Source organism: Chelmon rostratus, chromosome 14 (genome assembly GCF_017976325.1).
Source record: "Chelmon rostratus isolate fCheRos1 chromosome 14, fCheRos1.pri, whole genome shotgun sequence".
In the NCBI taxonomy this organism is placed as follows: Eukaryota; Metazoa; Chordata; class Actinopteri; order Chaetodontiformes; family Chaetodontidae; genus Chelmon; species Chelmon rostratus.
Genome location: NC_055671.1, coordinates 10,550,686 through 10,573,345, shown reverse-complemented (window position 1 = coordinate 10,573,345; position 22,660 = coordinate 10,550,686). Strand labels below are relative to the sequence as shown.

General features: G+C 43.2%; 1 protein-coding gene across 2 annotated transcripts; it reads right to left on the bottom strand.

Moving 5' to 3' along the window:
• Positions 1-1,493: 1,493 nt before the first annotated feature.
• Positions 1,494-17,894, bottom strand: il13ra2 (interleukin 13 receptor, alpha 2). Of its 2 annotated transcripts, none has more exons than XM_041952492.1 (10): positions 17,492-17,894; positions 17,210-17,338; positions 16,736-16,887; positions 14,805-14,961; positions 14,579-14,699; positions 13,842-14,026; positions 13,524-13,678; positions 12,164-12,311; positions 3,175-3,292; positions 1,494-3,048 (listed from the first exon to the last, which is right to left on the bottom strand). In XM_041952492.1, exons 2-10 carry the CDS (start codon positions 17,298-17,300, stop codon positions 2,961-2,963), a joined length of 1,215 nt encoding a protein of 404 aa, XP_041808426.1. In that variant the 5' UTR covers positions 17,301-17,338; positions 17,492-17,894; the 3' UTR covers positions 1,494-2,960. The 2 variants fall into 2 exon arrangements, with proteins under 2 accessions (XP_041808426.1, XP_041808427.1); XM_041952493.1 differs by lacking the exons at positions 1,494-3,048; positions 3,175-3,292 and adding exons at positions 10,717-11,599; positions 11,713-11,787.
• Between the last annotated feature and the right edge of the window lie 4,766 nt (positions 17,895-22,660).

Genomic DNA, 22,660 nt, shown 5'->3' with positions numbered 1-22,660 from the left:
AGAGTAGTGCAGTCTGTGTGCTAATTAAGGGTTAGGAACAGACGACCTGCACACTGAATCAGAGCTTCCTCAGGCTTTATTTAATCCCGCTCTGGTCTTCCTTAAGCGCACACACATATAAAGGAAAATGAGTGATCCTGTACATAACAAGATAACCAGTGGCATCATAGCCACTTAATCACAGATATTTTACACGTCATTTTAATTTGTAGTTAACGAGAGAATCCAGTGGAAACACCATCATTACACTCAGGAACACGGTGGGTGCTGTAGATGATGTGGACACTAGAGGGCGACAAGAGCTATAACAAAAATAAAAAGTGTCACCTTCTCCTTAATATGTACACACACCAAAAGCAGCATATTTGACCATGTGTATTGGTATCTGCTATGTACCGTATACATATCAATAGAAAGGGGAGATTGGGAAATATGAAGGCTTGGGTTGTGTTAGTCGGACGCCAAAAATGTTATAATAACAAAAGTCAAGTTTGCAGCTATTTCTGTTTGCTTGCAAGTAAAATGTCACAGTTGAAAAATGCTATCATTTGCATACTAACAATATTTCAAATCCATATTTCTGCTTCTTCCCAGATGTTCAGATGAATGTTCACATCTGACCTGGTGTTGCACATTACAGAAGACTGTATGACAGCTAGTGGTTACTACAGAGATTCTTTTCACATCGCATTTGCGTTCATTTTTTGCTTATACTCTCATCCAAAGTGAGTTACGAGAAGTGCATTCAACCATGTGGAAATAATACAGACAAAAAACTACAGGAATCATGGAACTACATCAACTTCATCAACTAAACATAACATCCTGCTGTATACAAATGCAGCTGTGATGGATGCACGTCCAAATCAACACAGCACATTTAGATTTTATCTTCCATGACTGTTATGGAGGTTGCAGATATAGATTTATGGGAAAGCCTGCCAAAAATATTCTGATTCCTCAAAAATGCAAGGAAAGTGGTGCCAAAGCAATCTGTTAACTACAAAAAACATCACTTGAAGCGTGCAGCGGTGATTGTTATCATTGTTCCTGGTGAAAGAAATATATCGTGACAAACATACAACAGATAAAACAAAAAGATTAGGAGTTTTTTTCCGGCCATTTCAGTTACAGACGCAGTTAGATCTTAAGAACTATATTTTTATGGGACCATTTACACTTCAAGAAGGAAAAAACCCTTGTTTATTTTTGCCAATTAGAACAAATCTAGTTGGTTCCATGAAGCAATCACTGCAATTGATAATTCCAATTTTTATGTTTGTGGTACTTAAGCTCACTCTGATAAGCTTCCACTAGATTGTTTTGCCTTCTGGAGTTGAGGGGAGAGACATATTTCAACTTGGGGGAAGAGTTCAGCAAGTTCAAGCCCCTTTGTCCTTAACAGCACACTGCTGGCCGAGGTAGACGCTGTCGTCCAGTCACTGTATCCACTTAATATCCGATAATAAACCGTCTTTAAATGATTCCAGCAGTAACAGTTCAGCAGTATGCTTTATTTAAAACGGCCATGAAATAAAACAGAACAAGAAACACTGCTGATATCCAGTGCCTTAATAACAAACACCCAAACTGTCCCCCCTCACACAGTTAGAATTGCAGCTGGTGGTACAATTCGTGAATATTCAGTAACACTGAGGGGAAAATTCACCAAACACCAAACACCCCAGCAAGCAGTATACTGTGTCAGATCCATTCATGTATTATCTTTCCATAATAGGCAGATAGTAAATATAAAAGGAGGCCATGGTTTAAAAGTTTAAGGAGCTGAGCTGTAAGGTGAAATTACTGATGATTATTGCAAGGTATTAAATGCTGTGTTGCCTCGCAGTCCCACAGGATGAGTGCATGAAAGCTGCACATCGTATGTTCATTTTATGCATTTGAGCTCCTGTTTATGCTGCTTATAAAATGTTTATTTCTATAGTTGTTAGGAACAGACAGGCAGTCAGGTAGCCTTGTAACATTAGATTTTGATTAAAGACACTTTTAATGAGCTCTTAAAAACGTAATGATCTGACTGACAACCATTTGTAATAAATGTGCAAACGTCAAAGGGTACATTTGGTGTAATATTTGACATAATTGAGGCATTTTGGCATATTTTGAACAAAAAATGCTTTAAAGGTTACAGAATCGTTTTGCAGTCATGATGAACAACATTTCAAGGCAAAACTGGCAAGGATCTGTGGCATGGAAGACCTCTGACACACTTATTTCTTCTGTATTAACACATTTAAAAAGAAATCCCACTGCATTGCATTGTAAATTCTGTAGGTGATGAAAGACTTCACTGGCTTGAAGTGTGCAATAAAATCCATTTCACATGAATTAGCCCTTTATACTGGGTTTCAACATCTTATTAAAAGCTTTGTTGAGTGAGCTCATTGGCAAGAGTTGAGGCAAAAAGTGAACAACTAAACAAAAAAACATCAAACTGAAATCATTAAAGGAGTTGTTTGTCCACACGAAGAGGGCTCAATCAGTTGGCATGAGATCTGGCAAACAGGCAAACACCAAAACAAATTCCCACAACACTGAACACAACATCTGCAGAGTAATCTCTACTGACTAAATCAGCCGGCAAGTAAACAACCAACCAAAAGAAACAGTCGTGAACAATGTTTTTTTTTCCGCATAACAGAACATTTTCAGTTAACATGACATCTTGGACTAATTCATATTAATTCAAGCATTTGTATAAAAATGTAAACTAAAAAAGGCAAGCGTAGCACAGGATGTTGCCGTTGTGTAATACTGTTGAGAATTCTTTGTAAATATCCCACTGTAACTTTCAGCCTATAATGTTATATCTTCAGTAGTGTGTTAGCAGTGGTTATGAGCCTCAGGCGACGGCTGAGGCACGGCGTCTTCGAGAGAAACCCTGAAAAATGAGAGAGGCGGAGTGCAGCAGCGCCGTAGCTGCAGGTTTTCTTGTCTTTTCAGGCCTCCGCCACCATGAGAACTGGATTTCTGGCAAACAGGGTGGTGAGCAGAGAGTTCGGCTTCTTCACTTGCCTCCATCTCCCCCTGCAGTGGAAGCACAGTTTGTGTGTGAGTGAGCTCAATCTCTTATTTCATTGTGTGTGTGTGTGTGTGTGTGTGTGTGTGTGTGTGTGTATGTGTATACTTTACTGTATAAGTGTATTTACTCACACTTTATGCACTGCTCCCACACACAGCAACAGCACCAGTATGGCAATGATGCCAACAGCGATATACACATAGACTGGTACCATGTCCCATTCTGGATCAGGTGTGACTTCTTTCTTTTCTAAAGCAAATGCAAAGAGACATACGCGAGATCCGGTTTATCAACAGTTTATTTACATACCTCTTCATCCAAAAGAAAAAAAAAAATCTATAAATGAACCTTGTAAAGACAAACAACAATACAAACAACAATGTTCAGAGCATTTTATAGAGCCACAAATGATTTGGACAGTGTATTCCAGCATTTTGTATTAGAAATTGCTTATGAGGGTAAAGTCATGTCCTCTGTCAGTGTCCAAAAATAAAGAGGACTGTGCATATACAGGTCTACATGTCACAGACTGTGTTACATCTACTCTTTGGACGTCATCTGCCATGCCCTCTACTTCAGCACCTCCCTAACCTGATGCCAGTTTCTGGGTGCCTTTCTGTGTCTGTGATTGCCTGCAGGTGCACCAGAGATCATAGCACAGCCTCCAGCTGCATCTCATCACCGTAATCAATCCTCTTCATACCCTGCCCTGCCCTGCCATTTCCACTCTGCCAGACTCTGCTTTCATCCTGACTCCAGATTCCCTCAGGTCTCACTCTGGACTGCCCCAGCCCCAGTCTGTTCAGAGCTACCAGCTCAAACTGCACCTAACCCGCAACTCGCTCATGCTCTGCAATAAATATCTGTAACTTTGTTCTTGGCTCCTCATCTGTGTCTGCACCAGAGTTCACCTGCTCTGCTGCCTTGTGACAAATCGTTCACTCGGTGCAGATGTGCACACTCATTTATAAAGCTGCAAGTCAGAACTTCTTGGTCTGTCTTCTAAAGGTCGAGGTCTTTAGAGCAAATTGCATATAAACAACATCAAAACAAGACAGTCAAGAAGCACAAACAGAGAATATATCTATAATCCAGTGGATTGTACGTTTTGAATAATAGTAGTTGGGGGGTGAAATAGGGACGGTGAGGGGGGGGGGGGGGGGGGGGGCAGAGGACATGCATGCCTAACCCGGCAAGAGAAGAGGTTAAAGTCTTAACAAGACACCTCTCCTCTGCTCTGCTTTCCCCGCCCCATCTTCTCGCTCTGCCAATAGGAAGAGAACCAGGAAGTTTAGATAAGGTGGGGGTGTGGCCAGCTAGAGTCTCTCTTTGGGACCATGTGGCCTGTTCAGGTGAGTTTGCGTGGTAAGATACAGAGTTGGCTTGTTTTTTGATCTTTTTGGTTGTTTTCCTGTTTTGTTTGCTTCTTGAAGGAAATGTTAGGGTTTGTTTTCCTGCTCTGTTTGCTTTTTGAAGGAAATGGTAGGGTTTGCTGCTTCTTGAAGGAAATGTTAGAAGAGGCTGTTAAATCTAGTCTGTGGTTTAGGCCTCCACCTCCAGCACCCTCTAAATTTTCCACCCCCTACCCGAACAAGGGTCTGTATCCAATCCCTACTTCCATCTTTTGACTCTACCTCTTTATTTTCTATCCCCTACCCGAACCAGGGTTTGTATTCCCACCCCGCTTTTTCTTGGTGCAGTTGGTGAGAGGCAGGGGTAGATGATGGTAGTGTGGCAATCGGCAGTTACATGTGGCATCTAGGCCTGTGGTAGCATTGTAGCAGCTAACAATAGCTAAAGCGGTGAGAGTATGATAGTATCTTAGCAGTTAGTATTGGTAGCTAGCAATTAACATTAACAGTATAGGTGAATCTAGCTTTATTGTCTTCTTCTGTTCCTCTTAGCAGGTAGCGGTTAGCACGTAACATTAGCTAAATGGTAGCATCGGAACTGTATTGTCTTCTTCTGTTCTTCCTAGCGGTTAGCATTAGCATTAGCAATAGTTAAATGGTAGCATCGGTACTGGCCACTACCTGGAGCATCTCTGGGTCAGTTGAACGTGGCGGTGCTGTTTGGATTGTGTAGGAGCAGTGTGAACTGGCACTAGGGGGGGTGACTCTGGGACGCCGGAGTTCACTGCCTAACCTCCTGGAGGTGTAGTGGGACTAAGAAGGCGAAACACTGTTGAAGGGAGGTTTCCACCTGATGACCCCCAGAGACGTGTTAGGAATCACTGCTCTTTGGCAGGTATAGAGGCAGATTAGAGCTCCAAGGTTCTTCACTGAGAATGAATCCTCTTTTTGAGCACAAGTATCTTGTGTTTAAATTAACTCACAACTAGCTTGGCTAGTGACTGTTGTGAATAGAGCAGCTGACAACAAGGGAAAGACCATGTGACTGCTTGGAAAGACAGCTGACAGGAGGGAAAAGACCCCACAGGTGCTGGTTTGGGCTAGCAACCCATGGCAGCAGTGGCAAGCCTTAACCTTGCTACAACCAGACTTAGCTACAACCAATATAAGGAAAATACCCCAAGAGTCAGCGAGAGCAGGGGTGGAAGATGACTCACAGGTGGATTGCATGGTAACGAACAGGATAACGGATATGACTATGCCTTGGATACATGACTCAGTGAGGGATGGGGGCACGGACCCATCTCTTAGGACCAGAGGTAGCAGTACTCAGGTGACAGGGAAGGCAACTAAGGAGAGCAAAAGTTGTGCAGCAGAGGATAAGAAGCTTCAAGTTTGCCCATGTGGCTGGCAGAAAATAACATCAATCCGAGGCCTTAGAACCCATCAGGGAAGGAGGAAGTGTTTAGCGGTGGAAGGGCAGAGTGGCCGCATCGACCAGTATTTCTTGAGAAGTCAGTCGAATCAGTCGGATGAAGTCCAGCGACAGGTAGAAACCCACAGTTCGCAGGATATCAGTAACACTATCCCTGGAGAGGAGGAGGTATGGAGAGGGGATGCAGTTGGTGTTGAGGTCAACAGGCCAGCCAAGGAGAGAAGCATGGAGCAGAAAGCTAGAGTTAGGTGGCCGAGGGCTAATGATAGCAAAGAGTGGGAGGCAGTTGATAGAGATTTATCAGTCATATTAAGCAGGCTTAGAGGAGATGTAGTGGAGAAATTGGATAAAATTGGAGATGTGATCTACTCCTATGGTCGAGAGAGATTTGGCGTGCTTGTCAAAAGGAAAGGCGAGAGGGTGCAGGTCGGCAAGTCTAGGCGGCAAAGAGAAATAGAGAAGTTAGTAAAGGAAAGGAGGCAGTTAAGAAAGCAGTGGAGGAAGGCGACAGAAGAAGAAAGGGAGGGCATTAAGGTGTTGCAGGAGGAACTGAGAAGCAGGTTAGCAGTACTCAGAAGGGCAGAACACCTTAGGGAGAAGAGAAAGAAGAAGGAACGTGCAAGGTCAGCATTTTTTAGGAACCCCTTTAATTTTGTGAAAGGCTTGTTTAATCAAGAAAAAGGAGGGCAACTTAAGGCAACGAAATCAGAGATTGAACAGTATTTGAAGTCGACGTATTCAGATTCAAAGGAGAATAGGAACATAGGTCTTCCACCTGACATGCCACCATTAGGGGAAGTGGAGCAGGAGATGGATGTGAGCCCACCTAGGTGGAGAGAAGTGGTGGAGGTGGTTAGGCGTGCAAAGGCTTCTTCGGCCCCAGGGCCTAATGGAGTCCCCTACCGTGTCTATAAGAGTGCACCTGGCATCTTAAGGACACTATGGAGATACCTGAGAATAGTTTGGGAGAAACAAAGTATTCCAAGAGCATGGCGCAGGGCAGGAGGTGTCTTCATCCCTAAGGAGAAGGAGTCATCGGACCTTAGCCAGTTTCGGATGATTTCTCTCCTAAATGTTGAGGGAAAGATTTTCTTTAGTATCGTAGCACAGAGGCTGGCTAAATACTTAGAAAGGAATGGTATGATAGATACGACAGTGCAAAAAGCAGGGATACCAGGATTTGCGGGATGCTTAGAGCATACTAGCATGATTTGGCATCAGATTCAGACAGCTAAGAGGGAGAAAAGAGACTTGAATGTTGTATTTTTAGATCTGGCTAATGCGTTTGGGTCAGTGCCACATAACCTTATTTGGAGTTCCTTTGACTACTTTAAAGTGCCGGAGATAGTTGTTAACTTGGTGAAAGCATATTTCCAAGACATCAGACTGTGTGCAAGTATCGCAGAGCTCACAACAGGCTGGCAAAGATTGGAGGTTGGTATTATGGCAGGATGTACAGTGTCCCCGCTAGCTTTCACAATGGCTATGGAGGTAATTATTAGGGCTTCCAAGTGGGTCGTAGGTGGAGAGAGACGGCAGAATGGAATGCGTCTTCCACCAATTAGGGCTTATATGGATGATATGACACTGCTAACTTCAACAGTGCCATGTACAAGGAGGTTGTTAGATAAAGTCAATCAGAATCTCAAGTGGGCTAGTATGAAGATTAAGCCTAGTAAGTCAAGGAGTATTTCAATATACAGAGGGAAAGTAAGTGATAGAAAGTTCGCTATAGATGGTGAGGAAATCCCAACAATTAGGGAGAAATCAGTTAAGAGTCTAGGACGGTGGTACAATGTGGACCTGAATGATGTTGAACAGGTTGTGCAATTTAGAAAGGATGTTGCAGAAGGGCTGGAGAGAATAGATAAATCAGGGCTCCCAGGAAAACTGAGGTTGTGGTGCTTGCAGTTTGGCTTGTATCCTAGGTTAATGTGGCCAATGTCAGTATATGAAGTCCCATTATCTGTAGCAGAGAGAATGGAAAGGCTAGTTAGCTCTTATATTAGAAAATGGTTGGGTGCTCCCAGGTGCTTAAGCAATGTAGCTTTGTATGGGAAAGGAATGCTTCAGCTGCCAGTATCCAGTCTAACAGAGGAGTTTAAATGCACTAAGGTTAGGACAGAACTTTTATTATCTGGGAGTAAGGACATGTTAGTTAGCAATGTGGTTCCGAATCCTTCTGGGGGGAGGAAATGGAACCCAAGGGCAGCAGTGCAGGAGGCAGAGGCAGCTCTTAGGCATGCAGAAATAGTAGGAAATGTTCAATTTGGCCGGGGAGGCTTGGGGCTTGGCCCAGGCAAACCAGTGTGGAATAAAGCAGGTCTAAAGGAGAAAAGAAAGCTTGTAGTGGAACAGGTGCGTAGGCAGGAGGAGTTGTTAAGGGGGGCAAAAGCAGTTGGTCAAGCCAAACAGGGACAATGGTTGAATTGGGAAGGTGTTGAGAAGAGGAAACTTAGTTGGAGGGACCTGTGGAATATGGAGGAAGGCCGTATTAAATTTCTGATAGGGGCGACATACGATGTGTTGCCAACCCCGCAGAACCTAAGTCTCTGGGTACAGGGTGATCAATCGTGCCCACTCTGCTCAGGTACAGCAAGTTTAAAGCACATTTTGTCAGGTTGTAGAATTAGCTTATCACAAGGCCGGTATACATGGCGGCATAATCAGGTGCTGAGAAGCTTAGCCGCAGGCATTGAGGAGAGAAGGAAGCAGGTGAATACTGGAAGTTCTAGAAAGGAGAGGTTAGATGTGCAGTTTGTTCGAGAGGGGGAGAAAAATAGAGCTGCTAAGTCAGGGAGAAAGCAGGTAGGTGGCTGCCTGGTAGGGGCTGATGATTGGCAAATGCAGGTCGACTTGGGAGGAAAGCTAGTTGTGCCCCAGGAAATAGTTTATAGTAATCTGAGGCCGGACATTGTCTTATGGTCCATGAGTAAAAAGACTGTGTATTTTATTGAGTTAACAGTCCCTTGGGAAAATTCAGTGGAGGCAGCTTATGAAAGGAAGAAGACTAAGTATGCAGATTTAAAGACAGAATCTGAGCAGAGGGGATGGAAGACCAGGGTCTGTCCGGTTGAAGTGGGGTGTAGAGGTTTTGTTGCAGGGTCAGCTGTTTCACTGTTGAGGGAGCTGGGAGTGCATGGGCAAAATTTAAGGAAGACAGTGAGGGAGATGTCAGATGAGGCTGCTAGGTCTAGTCAGTGGATATGGATCAGGAGAAATAATAGTAGTTGGGGGGTGAAATAGGGACGGTGAGGGGGGGGGGGGGGGGGGGGGGGGGGGGCAGAGGACATGCATGCCTAACCCGGCAAGAGAAGAGGTTAAAGTCTTAACAAGACACCTCTCCTCTGCTCTGCTTTCCCCGCCCCATCTTCTCGCTCTGCCAATAGGAAGAGAACCAGGAAGTTTAGATAAGGTGGGGGTGTGGCCAGCTAGAGTCTCTCTTTGGGACCATGCGGCCTGTTCAGGTGAGTTTGCGTGGTAAGATACAGAGTTGGCTTGTTTTTTGATCTTTTTGGTTGTTTTCCTGTTTTGTTTGCTTCTTGAAGGAAATGTTAGGGTTTGTTTTCCTGCTCTGTTTGCTTTTTGAAGGAAATGGTAGGGTTTGCTGCTTCTTGAAGGAAATGTTAGAAGAGGCTGTTAAATCTAGTCTGTGGTTTAGGCCTCCACCTCCAGCACCCTCTAAATTTTCCACCCCCTACCCGAACAAGGGTCTGTATCCAATCCCTACTTCCATCTTTTGACTCTACCTCTTTATTTTCTATCCCCTACCCGAACCAGGGTTTGTATTCCCACCCCGCTTTTTCTTGGTGCAGTTGGTGAGAGGCAGGGGTAGATGATGGTAGTGTGGCAATCGGCAGTTACATGTGGCATCTAGGCCTGTGGTAGCATTGTAGCAGCTAACAATAGCTAAAGCGGTGAGAGTATGATAGTATCTTAGCAGTTAGTATTGGTAGCTAGCAATTAACATTAACAGTATAGGTGAATCTAGCTTTATTGTCTTCTTCTGTTCCTCTTAGCAGGTAGCGGTTAGCACGTAACATTAGCTAAATGGTAGCATCGGAACTGTATTGTCTTCTTCTGTTCTTCCTAGCGGTTAGCATTAGCATTAGCAATAGTTAAATGGTAGCATCGGTACTGGCCACTACCTGGAGCATCTCTGGGTCAGTTGAACGTGGCGGTGCTGTTTGGATTGTGTAGGAGCAGTGTGAACTGGCACTAGGGGGGGTGACTCTGGGACGCCGGAGTTCACTGCCTAACCTCCTGGAGGTGTAGTGGGACTAAGAAGGCGAAACACTGTTGAAGGGAGGTTTCCACCTGATGACCCCCAGAGACGTGTTAGGAATCACTGCTCTTTGGCAGGTATAGAGGCAGATTAGAGCTCCAAGGTTCTTCACTGAGAATGAATCCTCTTTTTGAGCACAAGTATCTTGTGTTTAAATTAACTGAAAGGAGAAACAAGCTCTGCTCCGGTATAATTTTCTTTTGGTTTTGAGTGAGGTGTTCAACATGAGCTTTGTAAGATTTTCTGTTCAACCAAATTCCAAAGTACTTATAATACTGCAGTGTGTCACTACATTTCCACAGAGTGGGGACATCAAAGCTCTGTCCTCTTGTGAAATGCAAACATTTGTCTTTTTGTCTGTTTTTAAATTAATAAAAGGGGTCTGGAGTCTGGAAAGCAGACTGCTACTTGAAGAAAGGCCTGGTTTGCAGCAGAGCTGATGGAATATAATACAGTATCATCAGGATGAAATGGACACTGATACATTTGGTTGGAAAATAAATATTCATTTACAGACTAAAAAGCAGGAGACCTAATATTGACCCTTGTGCGACGCCATTATCAAACATTTGGAGTGCAATAAAGGAGACTCACACCAGTACAGAGTTTGATCAAAACTTTTATTCTGTGAAAACATTGTGAGGCTTCAGTGTAGGATGACAGTTCCTTTTATCAACGAGGAACTACACATACTTCAGGTAAACTGGCAAGAGATTTGTCAAATAGTCAAACAGTGAACATAAAAACAAAGAATAAGTTATTTCAGTATTAATGGACATGCAAGAGGAGGCGGATTTTGACAAGAGTGGAGGCGGGAATGTTTGAGCCCAGTTTCAACACAAGGTAACTCAGGTGAACAAGGCAGTCTGTCGCCTGCAGCCTTTTACCTTCTGGGAGCAAAAATAAAAATTAGCCCTTCCTTCCACGCTCTGTGCAATTTATATAGACACTGATGCCTTCAAGTACTCATAAAGTACAGCGTGCACAGCAGATTAGAGCGGGCAGCTTGTAGGGTGATTGGTGCAACAAAGGCCAAGTGCCTCAGTCAGTGTGCTACCTTAAATAACTTCAGTAACTGTGCCTTCAGTTCAGGCCATATTCATGCACATTTGTAACCCACACCTTCAAAGACTTCTTAATACCTTCACGGCAGATAAAAAGATCCATCTTTCTCATGAGGACCCATTATGCTTATTGTGCTGCATCTGTGTACTTTTCAGCACCAAAATTGAACTTCTTCAGCACAAAAATACTGCAATGTGAGTAAAAGAAAACGTAATGCAACTCTCAGCATGAATTCAAATGATTGATTGATTTTTAAACTAAATGTATACTGAATAGAGAGCCTTTCTACAAGACAGTCAATTAAGATAATGCAAATGACCACAAATAAACTGACACACAGTGTAACAAAGACCTTTCGGGCTGCTCCAGAAAATCTTCATTCTGCCCTCCAATAGACGAGTACAAGGCAACATCTGTGGCTGTAAAAAAACATGAATATGCAATTTATGTTTGGCAATATAATAAAAATAAAACAATACTAAAGATTATTCTTTAGTATTATTATTATAGTATTAGAGTAAATCAAACTTACTATGTAGATGGCATCAGAGTCTTCGAGCTGGGAATCCACAAGCTTAATGTGACTCATGAGGACTTGTTGACGTTGCTTTAAACAAAAAAGTCGCTTTACAGCTTAGTTTGTCATTCCTTTCACCACCACACACACACGTTGAGCAGATCCTTTAGACCAGATTAAATCCAAATCTCTTTAAACCTATGATTCATGTAACTTATGTCGAGGTCTGTGACCCATCACTACATACGACAAAAAGATCTCATGGGAACATCCACAGTGACTGGGCGAGTATTGATGAATGATTGAGAATCTGAGAAACACCTAATTAAATTTTAAGTTCTCTTAAGTTTTCCATCATGAGCTCATTTGTCACTCTGGTAATCTGATTTCAAAATTACATTTATAGATTTATTTATATGTATTATATATCAGGTTGCAGTGTTGTAGTAAACTGAAACATCATTACCTGGCAGGCATGTCGGACGACTCCACTCACTCCAAAAGCCCCTGTCTGCACAATACTTTTGCAATGTGGACCGAACCCTGAAGCAGTTCCTCTCTCCGTCGTGGGTGGAGGGCAGCGTTAAGCTCGTCTCTTTGGTTAAAATCTGCGCCTGGCAATAATAAAGAAGAAGCGGGGAATGATTGAATTAAAGTAGAACTTAACTTAACTTAGAAGGGGGGCAGTTATGGCTCATCAACCCAGTTTTTGATAGCATGGCCTGCACCAACACCACCTGCCCAGCATCAAACTGCACAAAGTAAGCGAAAAGGGGGAAGAAAAACAAACTAGCAGCTACAGATACAGAGTTGGTGGAGACCAAATGAGAGCTTAAAGACCACTGAATATCGGACTTAAAGCATGTTAAAAAGGTCGGTACTACAGTCGCTGTAAAAAAAAGCATCTCTGAGAATATATTAGAAGCTCAAAAAAATGCTTGTGATGTCGACACTAAAGACACATATTCTGATTCACATGACTGGGAATCAAGTAGTCTGACACAGTACAGTATGTCTAATACTGTAATTGCACTCACTGATAAATGGCTCCAGAAGGAATGAGGTACATCACTGCCCAGCGGGTTAGTGACACAAAGCTCTACACAGAAATTCTGGGTATGTTCTTGGATATAAAAGGAAATTAAAGGCAAATGCAAATTGACACAATGCACATGTTTAAAAAGATGCTCTTGTAGATTTAGGTTTTAAAGTTGTGTAGCTCTTTATTTCACTCTTCCTTGTATGACTCTCACAACAGCCTGATCTTGCTCTGCAAGGCTTTCGTCGTTCTTGCATCTGTTTACACTCTCTCAAAACAAATATCAGTCGAGGAAAGCTGTAGCTGTCGTGGTTTTAGGTTTAGTTTAGTTATTTCCTGTTTAAGGATGAAAGAGTCTTTCTGCAGGTGTCTCGGTTGACTTTACTTCCTGTCTTTCCCGCCTGTTTTCTGTGGCACCTGTGTTTCATTTGTCCTCATCCTTTGTGTATTTAGCCTGTGTGTTTTCCCTCTTGCACACAGGTTGCAGTTTTCTGGTGTCGCTGCGCTGCTCCCCATGTTTTTGCTTCATTGCCAGTGAAACTTGGTTACCTTCTGGATTTCTCTTCATTGTCTTGTTGCACCTCCGCTAAGTTTATTAAAGTCACCTGTTGTTCATTCTACTTTCCCGTGTGTCCTTTTCTGCATTTGCATCCTCTACCTTGAGCTGAGAACATAACTGCAACACTGCACACTGTAGGATTTATAGTAAACAGGCTCTAGTTGGTAAAGTGAATACCTTGAGTTTGTTTACAGAAAAAAAAAATCATACAAATTAGATAATCCATACCGTTGCAATTTTTCCATCCGGTCCCTCTTGATTGTGTTCCACCTCCCATTCAAGGCAGTGTCCAGGAACCCTGCCAACAGGACGGTCCCAGTGGAGCTTCACCTGCGTGCCTGGACCTGTTTGCAGGTGCAGCTTCTCCGTAGTTCCAGGCTTCACTGCATAAACATTAAAACACAGAAGAGCATATTGAAGATTGTGACTGGAGGCTGAGAGGAAAGCAGCAAACACTGAGTCAAAGCATCAGGGCAAGAATCCCCCTACCCTCGCTCAGGTTACATGTTAAGGCTGCATTGCTAGGAGGCAAATGTGTGTGTGTACCATGGTTTTGGATTTGCAGGGAGATGAATGTTGGTTCCAGGGGCCCTTCAGGAGAGGAGCCATTTATACAGAAGTTGATATCTGTGAAATCAGGGAGAGCTATCTCTGTGAAGTTGCATCCGTTCCTGACTCCGCTCGAGATGATGTATTTCGGGCATTCTTCCGCCTGCCCCAGTTCCTTGTGCCTGCAGAAGAGACAAACCAGACAACACACTGTTTAAATGTGTGGCAGACTGTTTTAGCGAGGTTTTAAAGATGTTTACCATCACCTCAGTTCTTCGAGGGTCTGTGATACTTTGTAGCATTAAACATGACATAAACAAAACTCTTAATGGATTCATTTACAATAAACAGTTATTTAGGATCATCAGCATAATCGAATCTCATAATGCTCCTGATGATAGAGGGTGTAAACACACTGTATATATAATCCTAGAGGGCTTTGCATGAGACAAACTGATCATTCAGTCATCACTGAGCTATATTTCCAACGCTGTTTACATTTATTGGTCTCGTCCATTTATGTTTACTTATTTCTGTGCACATAGAAGCAATTCCTCTGTGATTTTCAGTCTGTTCTGCAACTGGACTGTGATTTGAAAGGAGATTGCAGATGAGCAAGTAAAAAAGAATTCATGTTTGCTTCCACGACACAGAACTGCTGATGCATTTCAGCCTTTCACACGAGAGTGATGGACTAACTGACCTCCACTGTCTATGATGGGCAGATGACATACCAGAAATATAGATACTGCTGCGACTTGGCCGGCATCTTTGCGCTTCTCTCCCATGTACATTCCATGTACTTCATGTTATAGTAAACACAGACAACATTCTGGACTGCTGTACCCACAACACCTACAGGTAGAAAGATGAATAAAACCAATCAGCGTCTGTTTATACATTTTCCAAATGTCTCACCTTGATGCTTTTACTACCATCTATAAAACCTTCAGGACCGACCTGTGCCGGGAGGCTTCTGGACCAGCTCAGTGTAGTTTGCACTCTTGATCATGGTGCTGTTGGTGCAGGGTCCACTCAGCAGGGTGTACACTCTCACTCTGACATCTTTCATCAAATCAAACTGAGCGCTGTATGTCCGCCGAGCCGTCCTGATAGCCTGCCAATCCAGAAACACAGCCCTTTTGTATGATTTACATGACAGAATTGGACATTCCCTGTATATATACCACACATGCTGTAAGTCCCAGTAAAGCTTATTGTCACTCAGTCCTGTTTGAAACAGAATTTAATACCTCAGCTGTCAAGTCATTAAGTTTGTGCCCTGAAGTGTTCGGGTAACATGAGAAAGTTACTAGCTTGCCAACTATAAATGCATTCTTGTACACGTGACAATGACATAAATTTTTTAAGCACTGATTGCTGCTGTGTTTTATAGTTAAAGCGTCTACAACTGCAACACGCTGGACTGTGTGAGTCATGGTAGTGTAGATGTAATCATAACCATCACTGTGGCAACAGTCATCATCACAGGCATATGATCATGGTCTTACTCATATCATCGTCATTGCAACCTGACTCATTTTTGTGTGAGACACATGGGCGTAGCTATAGACAATGGAGCCAGTGCAACCACACCTCACCAGCAGGTCCCACCTGACGGCAAGTGGGCCCCTGGAAAAGCTGTAGTGAAAATGCTTGTTGTTGTCCAATCTCAAGTCTCTATTTTGATCACACCTTTGTTTTTGCCGTTGTTTTTTCTGTCTCCCTCTCTCTAAAACAAACTCACATAGGGGCTGCTGCAGCTGTGCGCACAGGCGCCGTATCCAAGTTCACTGCTCTCTGCTGATGCTGCTCAGTTTAAATCCTGAAACTGTGAACTTCTTTCTCTGCACAGTGCAGCCAGACATCAGGCTAAAAACAGACAGTACAGACCTCAACATGTGGGCCGATGTTCTGTTCAAATTCTCTCAGGGAGAGAGCGAAAGGCAGAAAAGGCGAGACACAGACTTAATGTCTCTGGTGAAGGATTGCTTGTTTTGCTGTTGTTCAACAATTAGGAGCAAATTTGTAGTAATTTTTGTGATCATTAAATTAAAAACCTTCCCATCACTGTTGGTGGGGGAGAAACAGCAGCACTCTGACAGTATCTGTATCAGCCTGTTGCAGAGCGCAGGAAGCAGATCGCAGCATCATCCTGACCGTCTTGCTGATATTTGAGCTGCTGTAATGCATAAAGTTGGTGATTTGCAGGTCGGACTGGGTGCAGATGTTGATAAACATGTATTTTTGTTGGTTGGGCTGGTCGGTTGGCTCTCATGATGGGTCTGGTGAATGCAGTAAAAACAGACGTGTGTGCGTTTGCATCTTAACTGAGGAGCTCAAGGGCCCGTCATAATACCCTGCACTGGGCCTGTCGTTACTGACTTACACCACTGGTCAGACACCAGCATCCCTCTGAAGCATTGTCATAATGTCTGCATTACCGTCGTAATCCTGCTTAGTTTCATTCTTGATCAAGCACATCACAGTGCAACAACAGAGGTTTAGATGTGTGGATCAGACATCTGGCTTTTTAACCATAAAAGAAGACAAAAACCTGACGCAGGAAAGGAGAGCTCTAACAGCTGGCTAACAAGTACTTAAAGGGTGCCTTGGTGTTCTTTCGGCCTTAATTCATCCAAATTTTAACAGTTGATGACAGGCTTTTTTATAAGTGAACTTCACTGGAATATTACAAGCCTCCAGGCAGGTATTTTTTATGTCTGGATCTCACATGTAGCTGTGAGACTGTGTTGCAATGAAGGCATGGCAATGCTTCTACTCATTCATTTTGGATAGCTGATAATAATGATATAATAGTCATTCTTGGCAAGCAGTTAGGCGAGGTTAATACCTCCAGTGAAGATTAAAAGGAAATGGCATGCACTTACAGTCCAAGTGTCTCTGTATGTGTTGAAGTACTCCAGTTGATACATTTTGGGACACTCGGTCCTGTTAATCAAGCTGGCTGGGACGCTCCATGTGATCTCGAGGTGTCCAAGATGACCAGGGTCTACTATCATAAGGTCCTCGGGGGGCTCCACTGCAAGTGAGAAGGATGGTTATTCACAGGCTGTGCTGTGTGCACCCACTGCAGCATCTCAGCAACGTAAGTGTCCTGTAAAAGTTGTGATAATCCACCGCATTCATCAGGAGAAGGAGTCGTTGATATTCTGACTTTTCACACCTCGCTCCTTGGAAACCTTTGCACGAAGTCGCACCCTTGCTGGCAACCATCCACTGTCTCTGCAGAGCAATTCACTCACTGTACGCCCCATGCCTTTACTACTAGTTGATTTGGACTGGTTTCCACGTTGCAGGAAGGGAGGATATCGGTAAACTGAAGTCAACAAATGTGGACCAACCTGTAAATCCATCGCAGTGCGTGCTCTCCCTCCAGGTCATCAGGAGCAGCATCACTGTCGCTTGTTGAGTCAGCCAGGATTTCTTCGCCATCAGTGTGCGCACACTTACTGTATGACTGAAAAAAAAATCTGAAAATGCATATTTCAGAATTACTTTAAATTATATTAAATTCTGATCGCATTGATTTAACAGGATAATAAAACACGACATAAAAAGTTAAAAACAATTTGAATGACAGCGCTCCAGATAGAGCTGTCAGGCGGAGAGATGAATGTACTTACATGAGCGTCAGAGAGCGCTTTCCCTGCAGCAGGTTCAGGCAGAGTTTAAGAGACTGACACAGCGTGGGTGGACTGAGCGATTTATGCTGCTCACCGCACCGCAATCACACTGTCTGATTCCATTGAAGGGAACTGGGAAGGCGATGATCCCGTATGCGCCCAGTGTTGTGAATTTCAATATGGTGCTTTTAAGAAGAGGAGGTAATTAAGGGGTGGGGGGGCTTTTTAATCCTTTCATTCATGTTGGTTCTTGTCCTGTCATCATGGTCCGTCGATGGAAAACAATTCCACCGAAATTCTCCTCACACCTCGCCTCTTAAATGCATCTGGACTCGGTGCCACATACAAACATTGATCAGTCAAACAAAGCTTTCCTGGTTGGCAAGGGGGAGAGAGCGGATCCTTGTAAAATGTTTCATCTGATACTCAACACCTGGTCAACCGCCAGGTGCTCCAGCACCAGATCTCAACCATCTGCTGACGCATCCTGACAACCAGTCACAAACACAAACACATGATCCCTCACTGGCTTCCCACCAACACTCTCAGACGGTTCTTGCAGGCGTCTGGACGCCTTCTGAATCACTGGGTGAGCGCTTAAAGCTTGAACTTTTGCCCTGCATGCCATCGGTTCCTAACAGCGTCTAAAAATCTTCCAAATTCTCAGGAAAGAAAAAAATCTCTTCATGGGCCAAAGTTTGGGAGGAAGTGGGTGATGCTGAGGAGTGCAAGCTGCATGCTGCAAAGCCTCCCAGGATGAAGCATCTAGCGTCAGGGCTGGAAAGTGACTGCATACAATACCAAGAAAAAGGAGTGAACCTTTTGTGATGACCTGTTTTCTGCCTTATTTGGCCAGAAAATGTTAGCAGATCTTAATCTCATTCACAGATCTAGAAAAACATAATAGGCTTAAGCGAATACAACAGAAACAATTCTAATTTTTCATGTATTTATGGAACACACCCAGTGAACACCCATATCTATAGATAGAAAGATACATCTGGTTGAACCTCCTTCTGCTGCAATGATCTCGATCGAGGCAGTTCTTCCTAACAAAACTATGTTAATTCCACGTCCAGCCTAAGGTAGACTTACTTCACTGTTTCGGGTCATTGTCCTGTAGCCAGCTTCCGCTGGCTGGCTGACACCCTGACACCTGACATCTTGTAAGGTCACTTGAAAAACTTTAACTTCCCTTCAATGACTGCAAGCTGTCCAGGGCCTGCGGTTGCAAATCATAATGCTTCCTCCACCATATTTTACCAGAGGGATGATGTTTCCATGGCAATATGCAGTGTCTTTCATGGACCAGATGTAGTGCTGTGTTTTCTTCCAAACAAAAACTCCATTAGTCTCATACAAAATATTCTCCTGGTAGTGTTGTGGATCGTACAGATGCTCTTTGGCAAACCATGCAGCCATGCAGCGATGATTTTCTGGATAGCAATGGCTTCTTCTGTGGAAGCTGCTCCAGTGACTCCTTCAGGCCTTTGGCTGGGACTCACAGCACTGTTCATTGTTCCTCAGCTGGGAGGCCACTTCTAGGAAGATTTGCAAAAGCTCTCAGTTGCCTCCATTAGTAGACCATATGTCTGACTGTGGATGGGTGAATATCTGAAGTCTTGCAAATGAGTCTGCAACCCTTTTCAACCTTAATATAAGCCCATTATTACCGATCTAAGGTCTTCTGAGAGGTCTTTCCTTCAAGGTGTAGTTGACATCTGCTGAGTCATCCTGTGAATAGCATTCAAGGAGTTTGAGTGGCTTTTATAAATCAGAGTACTCTAATCCACACCTCCAAACTCATTACATCGATTGGACACCATGTTTGCAAATCACTGACTTAAATAAGCTTCTTTTGAGGTAATTAGCTGCAAGTCCACTGTTTTTCCAACCTACACTGAACATTTTCACCATGTATTCAGCAAGGACGGGACATGGATTACAGTGATTTGTGTGTTATTAGTTGAAACAGATTGTGTTTGTTCGTTGTTGTAACTTGGATGAAGATCAGATGTATCTTAAGACAAATTCATAAAAAGGAGCCAGTAGTTCCAAAGAGTTCAGTCTCTTTTTCATACTGCTGTCCATTTACTCCAGTACTGTAAGTACAATTTTGAAGTACTTGCACTTCACTGAGTATTATGTACATGCTATGATGCTGCATACTTTAATTATTTTGGGGGGCCACCATGGCCTAGAGGTTGGAGAAGCGGCTTATGGTCGGAGGATTGCCGGTTCAATTCCCCACGTGAATCAGATCAGAATATAAAGTAATTCTGAAATATGCATTTTCAGTTTGTTTTGATGTTTTCTTTCCAGTCATACAGAAAAATGTGGGTGAGGTGGAGTATTCCCTCCCCCTCCATTAGCCAGCTGATGTGCCCTTGAGCAAGGCACTTAACCCCTCCCAATATGCTCCCCGGGCGCTTGATTGCAGCCCACTGCTCCTGTGTGTGTTTCACTGCATGGTGCATGTTGCATGTGCATGTGTTTCCCCAGCGATGGGTTAAAAGCAGAGAATAATTTCCCAGTCTTGGGATCAATAAAGTAAATAAACTTAAAACTGTTACCTTTTAATCCACTACATTGATTTGACAGTGTAACTTCTCAGGTTCAGATTATCACTACAAAATATAATCAGTAAACAAGTTAAGGTACCCAGCAGTATATAAAGTAGATAAAATTACCCCCATCTTTACTGGCTGCATCATTAAAGTGATGCTTGTACAGGCATGCATCAATAATTATAATCCAACAATATAGTATATATGATTGTAAAGTGGGACATTTTGCATAAAGAATATTTTTACTTATGGTTTAGTTATATTTTGATGCACTTTTATTGAATGATGAATTTGAGCAGCAGACTAAAGTAAGAAATCTATACTCATGTAAGAACATATGTAGTTTACCACCAGGAATTCACCCTAAAATTGGTGACAAAGTGGTAAACACCAGCAGTAAATCTGCCAGTCAGTCAGGCTGGGAGCAGGAGCAGACAGCACAGTTTACCTGACCTCATTTACAGCAGTCATACATATTTTTGGCAGCTTTTTCACATCTGATGTTTGAAGATGTACTTGTCAATAACCGACAGCCGCTTGAGGGCAAATACCTGGTAAATATGATGAGTTATCGCTGTATTTCCCAGCTCTACAAGTTAAGAGAAAATGTCTGAAAACACATCCACCAGTAATTAACAGGTGTCATTCACGGAGTGAAGATTTTGAAACAAATGAACATTGCAGTGATCTGACGGATCTACTCACTGTGAAAACAAATGTTATCGCTGTTCATGACCAGCTATTGTTGAAAGTAAATCACTTTATAGGTTTGTCTCTCGTTTTTCACCTTTTATGTTTATGCAGGAAAATAAAATTTAAGTTTGCATAAAAAAAAACCTTTATAAACTTCAATTCAGATCACTTGTGAATCAAACAAAACAAAGACAGACAATTGACAGCTGCATCTTCATCAAAATGTGGCCTCTTTAAATAAAGTTGTGGTTTGGAGGCAGGTGTAACTCTTTCATTACTGATGTTTGCACCTCAGTATAATGTGTGTATGAAGCATGATATTAAACCAACAGTCCAGACAGAATTAATCAAGGGTGTAAATCCATGTGGTTCTGTGGCTAAACCTCTGATTGTTAGTTCCTTAGGGTTGCTGTTTTTAGTGTCAGAGGCTCAGTCGTTGGAGCAAACTAAGGGACAGTGTTTGATTTGGATAATCCTGAGGTGAGTGTGCTACAGTGATCACAGAAACCCAAAGGAACCCAGAATGATGCAGCTCAAAGGAGGAACTCCAAGAAGGAACTCCAGTGCTGAGGCTGAGACTGAAGAAGAATGGACTGGAGGGATGAGGCGGCTCGAGACTGGGGACAGCTGTGGCTCAGGAGGCAAAGCAGTCTTTCATTTATCAGAAGGTTGGTGGTTCAAGTCTTGACCTTGGCAGTCCACGTGTCGAAGTATCCTGAGGCCGTGCCATCGCTGTGTGAATGGATGAATGCAGACTTGTAAAAGCACTTTGAGCGGTTGTCAGACTAGACAAGTGCTATAAAAAACACAGGAAAGGCAAGCCTATGAACAGAGGTTCACTGTATGAAGGAGGAAGAAACAGATGAGGAAAGGGAATAAAAAGACTAATTAAAAACAAAAATAGACTAGTGTTGAATAAGAAAAGAGAGCTTGTATTTATCAGGAATCCATGCCAGCTTCCTTTTCCCTGTAAAAATACCTGCCTGATGCCAGGATTTTAACATGTGTCTGCTTGTGGGTCAACTATTAAGCTTCAGCGATTTCTTCCTCCAATTGTTTTGGTACTAAAATGGCAGCATACAGTTCAGCTGTGTGGCAAAAAAATACTTTACAGTAAAGCATGAACTACAGTGGAATGCAAAATCTGTAAATGAAAACTATAGTGGCCAGCCGACAAGTAATTCAATTAAGTCGTGCATTCCTAAATCAGAGTGCAGAGTTGCCATCAACAGGCTGCTCGTCCAGTGCGTAACATAGCCCGAAACTTCCTACCTCAAGTCAGCATCATGCAGAGAGACTCAGGAATTCTTCATTCAGAAGTAGAAGTGCATGGTCTACAAATATGAAAGAAGAACACCAGGAAAGATGATTTGATTGATTATCTGCGGTCTTGGAGCGGGTGAAAAATAGATTGAGCTCTGACAGAGGGACAACGGATCTGAGGGATGGAAAGGACAGGATCAGGGTCAGACTGAGGGAGAAACAAAGACAGGTTCAGGATGTGAGAAGCAGATTCAGAGATAACTGACTGGGTGACACGAGCCAGATCTGACTGGGAAAAAAGCAGAGAGACCGAAGCACTGGAGGAAGAGTCCAAGGCTGAGGAGGGGGTCATCACAGGTGTCACGTGACCCAATGTGGTTTTCTAATAATGTCCATATCAAAAACAGAAATCTAAGCCCTGAGCAGCTGCTGACCTTGATCGTCATAAGTAGGCAGCTGATTCCAGTACATTACGTGTCCTGTGTTACTGTACTCGTAGCGTAATTTGTTTTGGGAAGGTGCTCGCACATTGACTTGATTACACTTCTGTGGAAGCCAGGGATAGACACAAATAGCAGCTCTACACATAATGAGCTGGTGCAGTCACACTGGTTGTATCAGCAGACAAAGCAAGGTGTTCTACTGG

Excerpts from the sequence above, each read along its gene's own strand:
- il13ra2 (XM_041952492.1), bottom strand. The coding sequence starts at position 17,300 with ATGGCGAAGAAATCCTGGCTGACTCAACAAGCGACAGTGATGCTGCTC. Across the intron at positions 14,962-16,735 it reads CATACAGAGACACTTGGACT|GCTATCAGGACGGCTCGGCG; the intron begins GTAAGTGCATGC and ends CTGGATTGGCAG. Across the intron at positions 14,700-14,804 it reads CCAGAAGCCTCCCGGCACAG|GTGTTGTGGGTACAGCAGTC; the intron begins GTCGGTCCTGAA and ends TTCTACCTGTAG.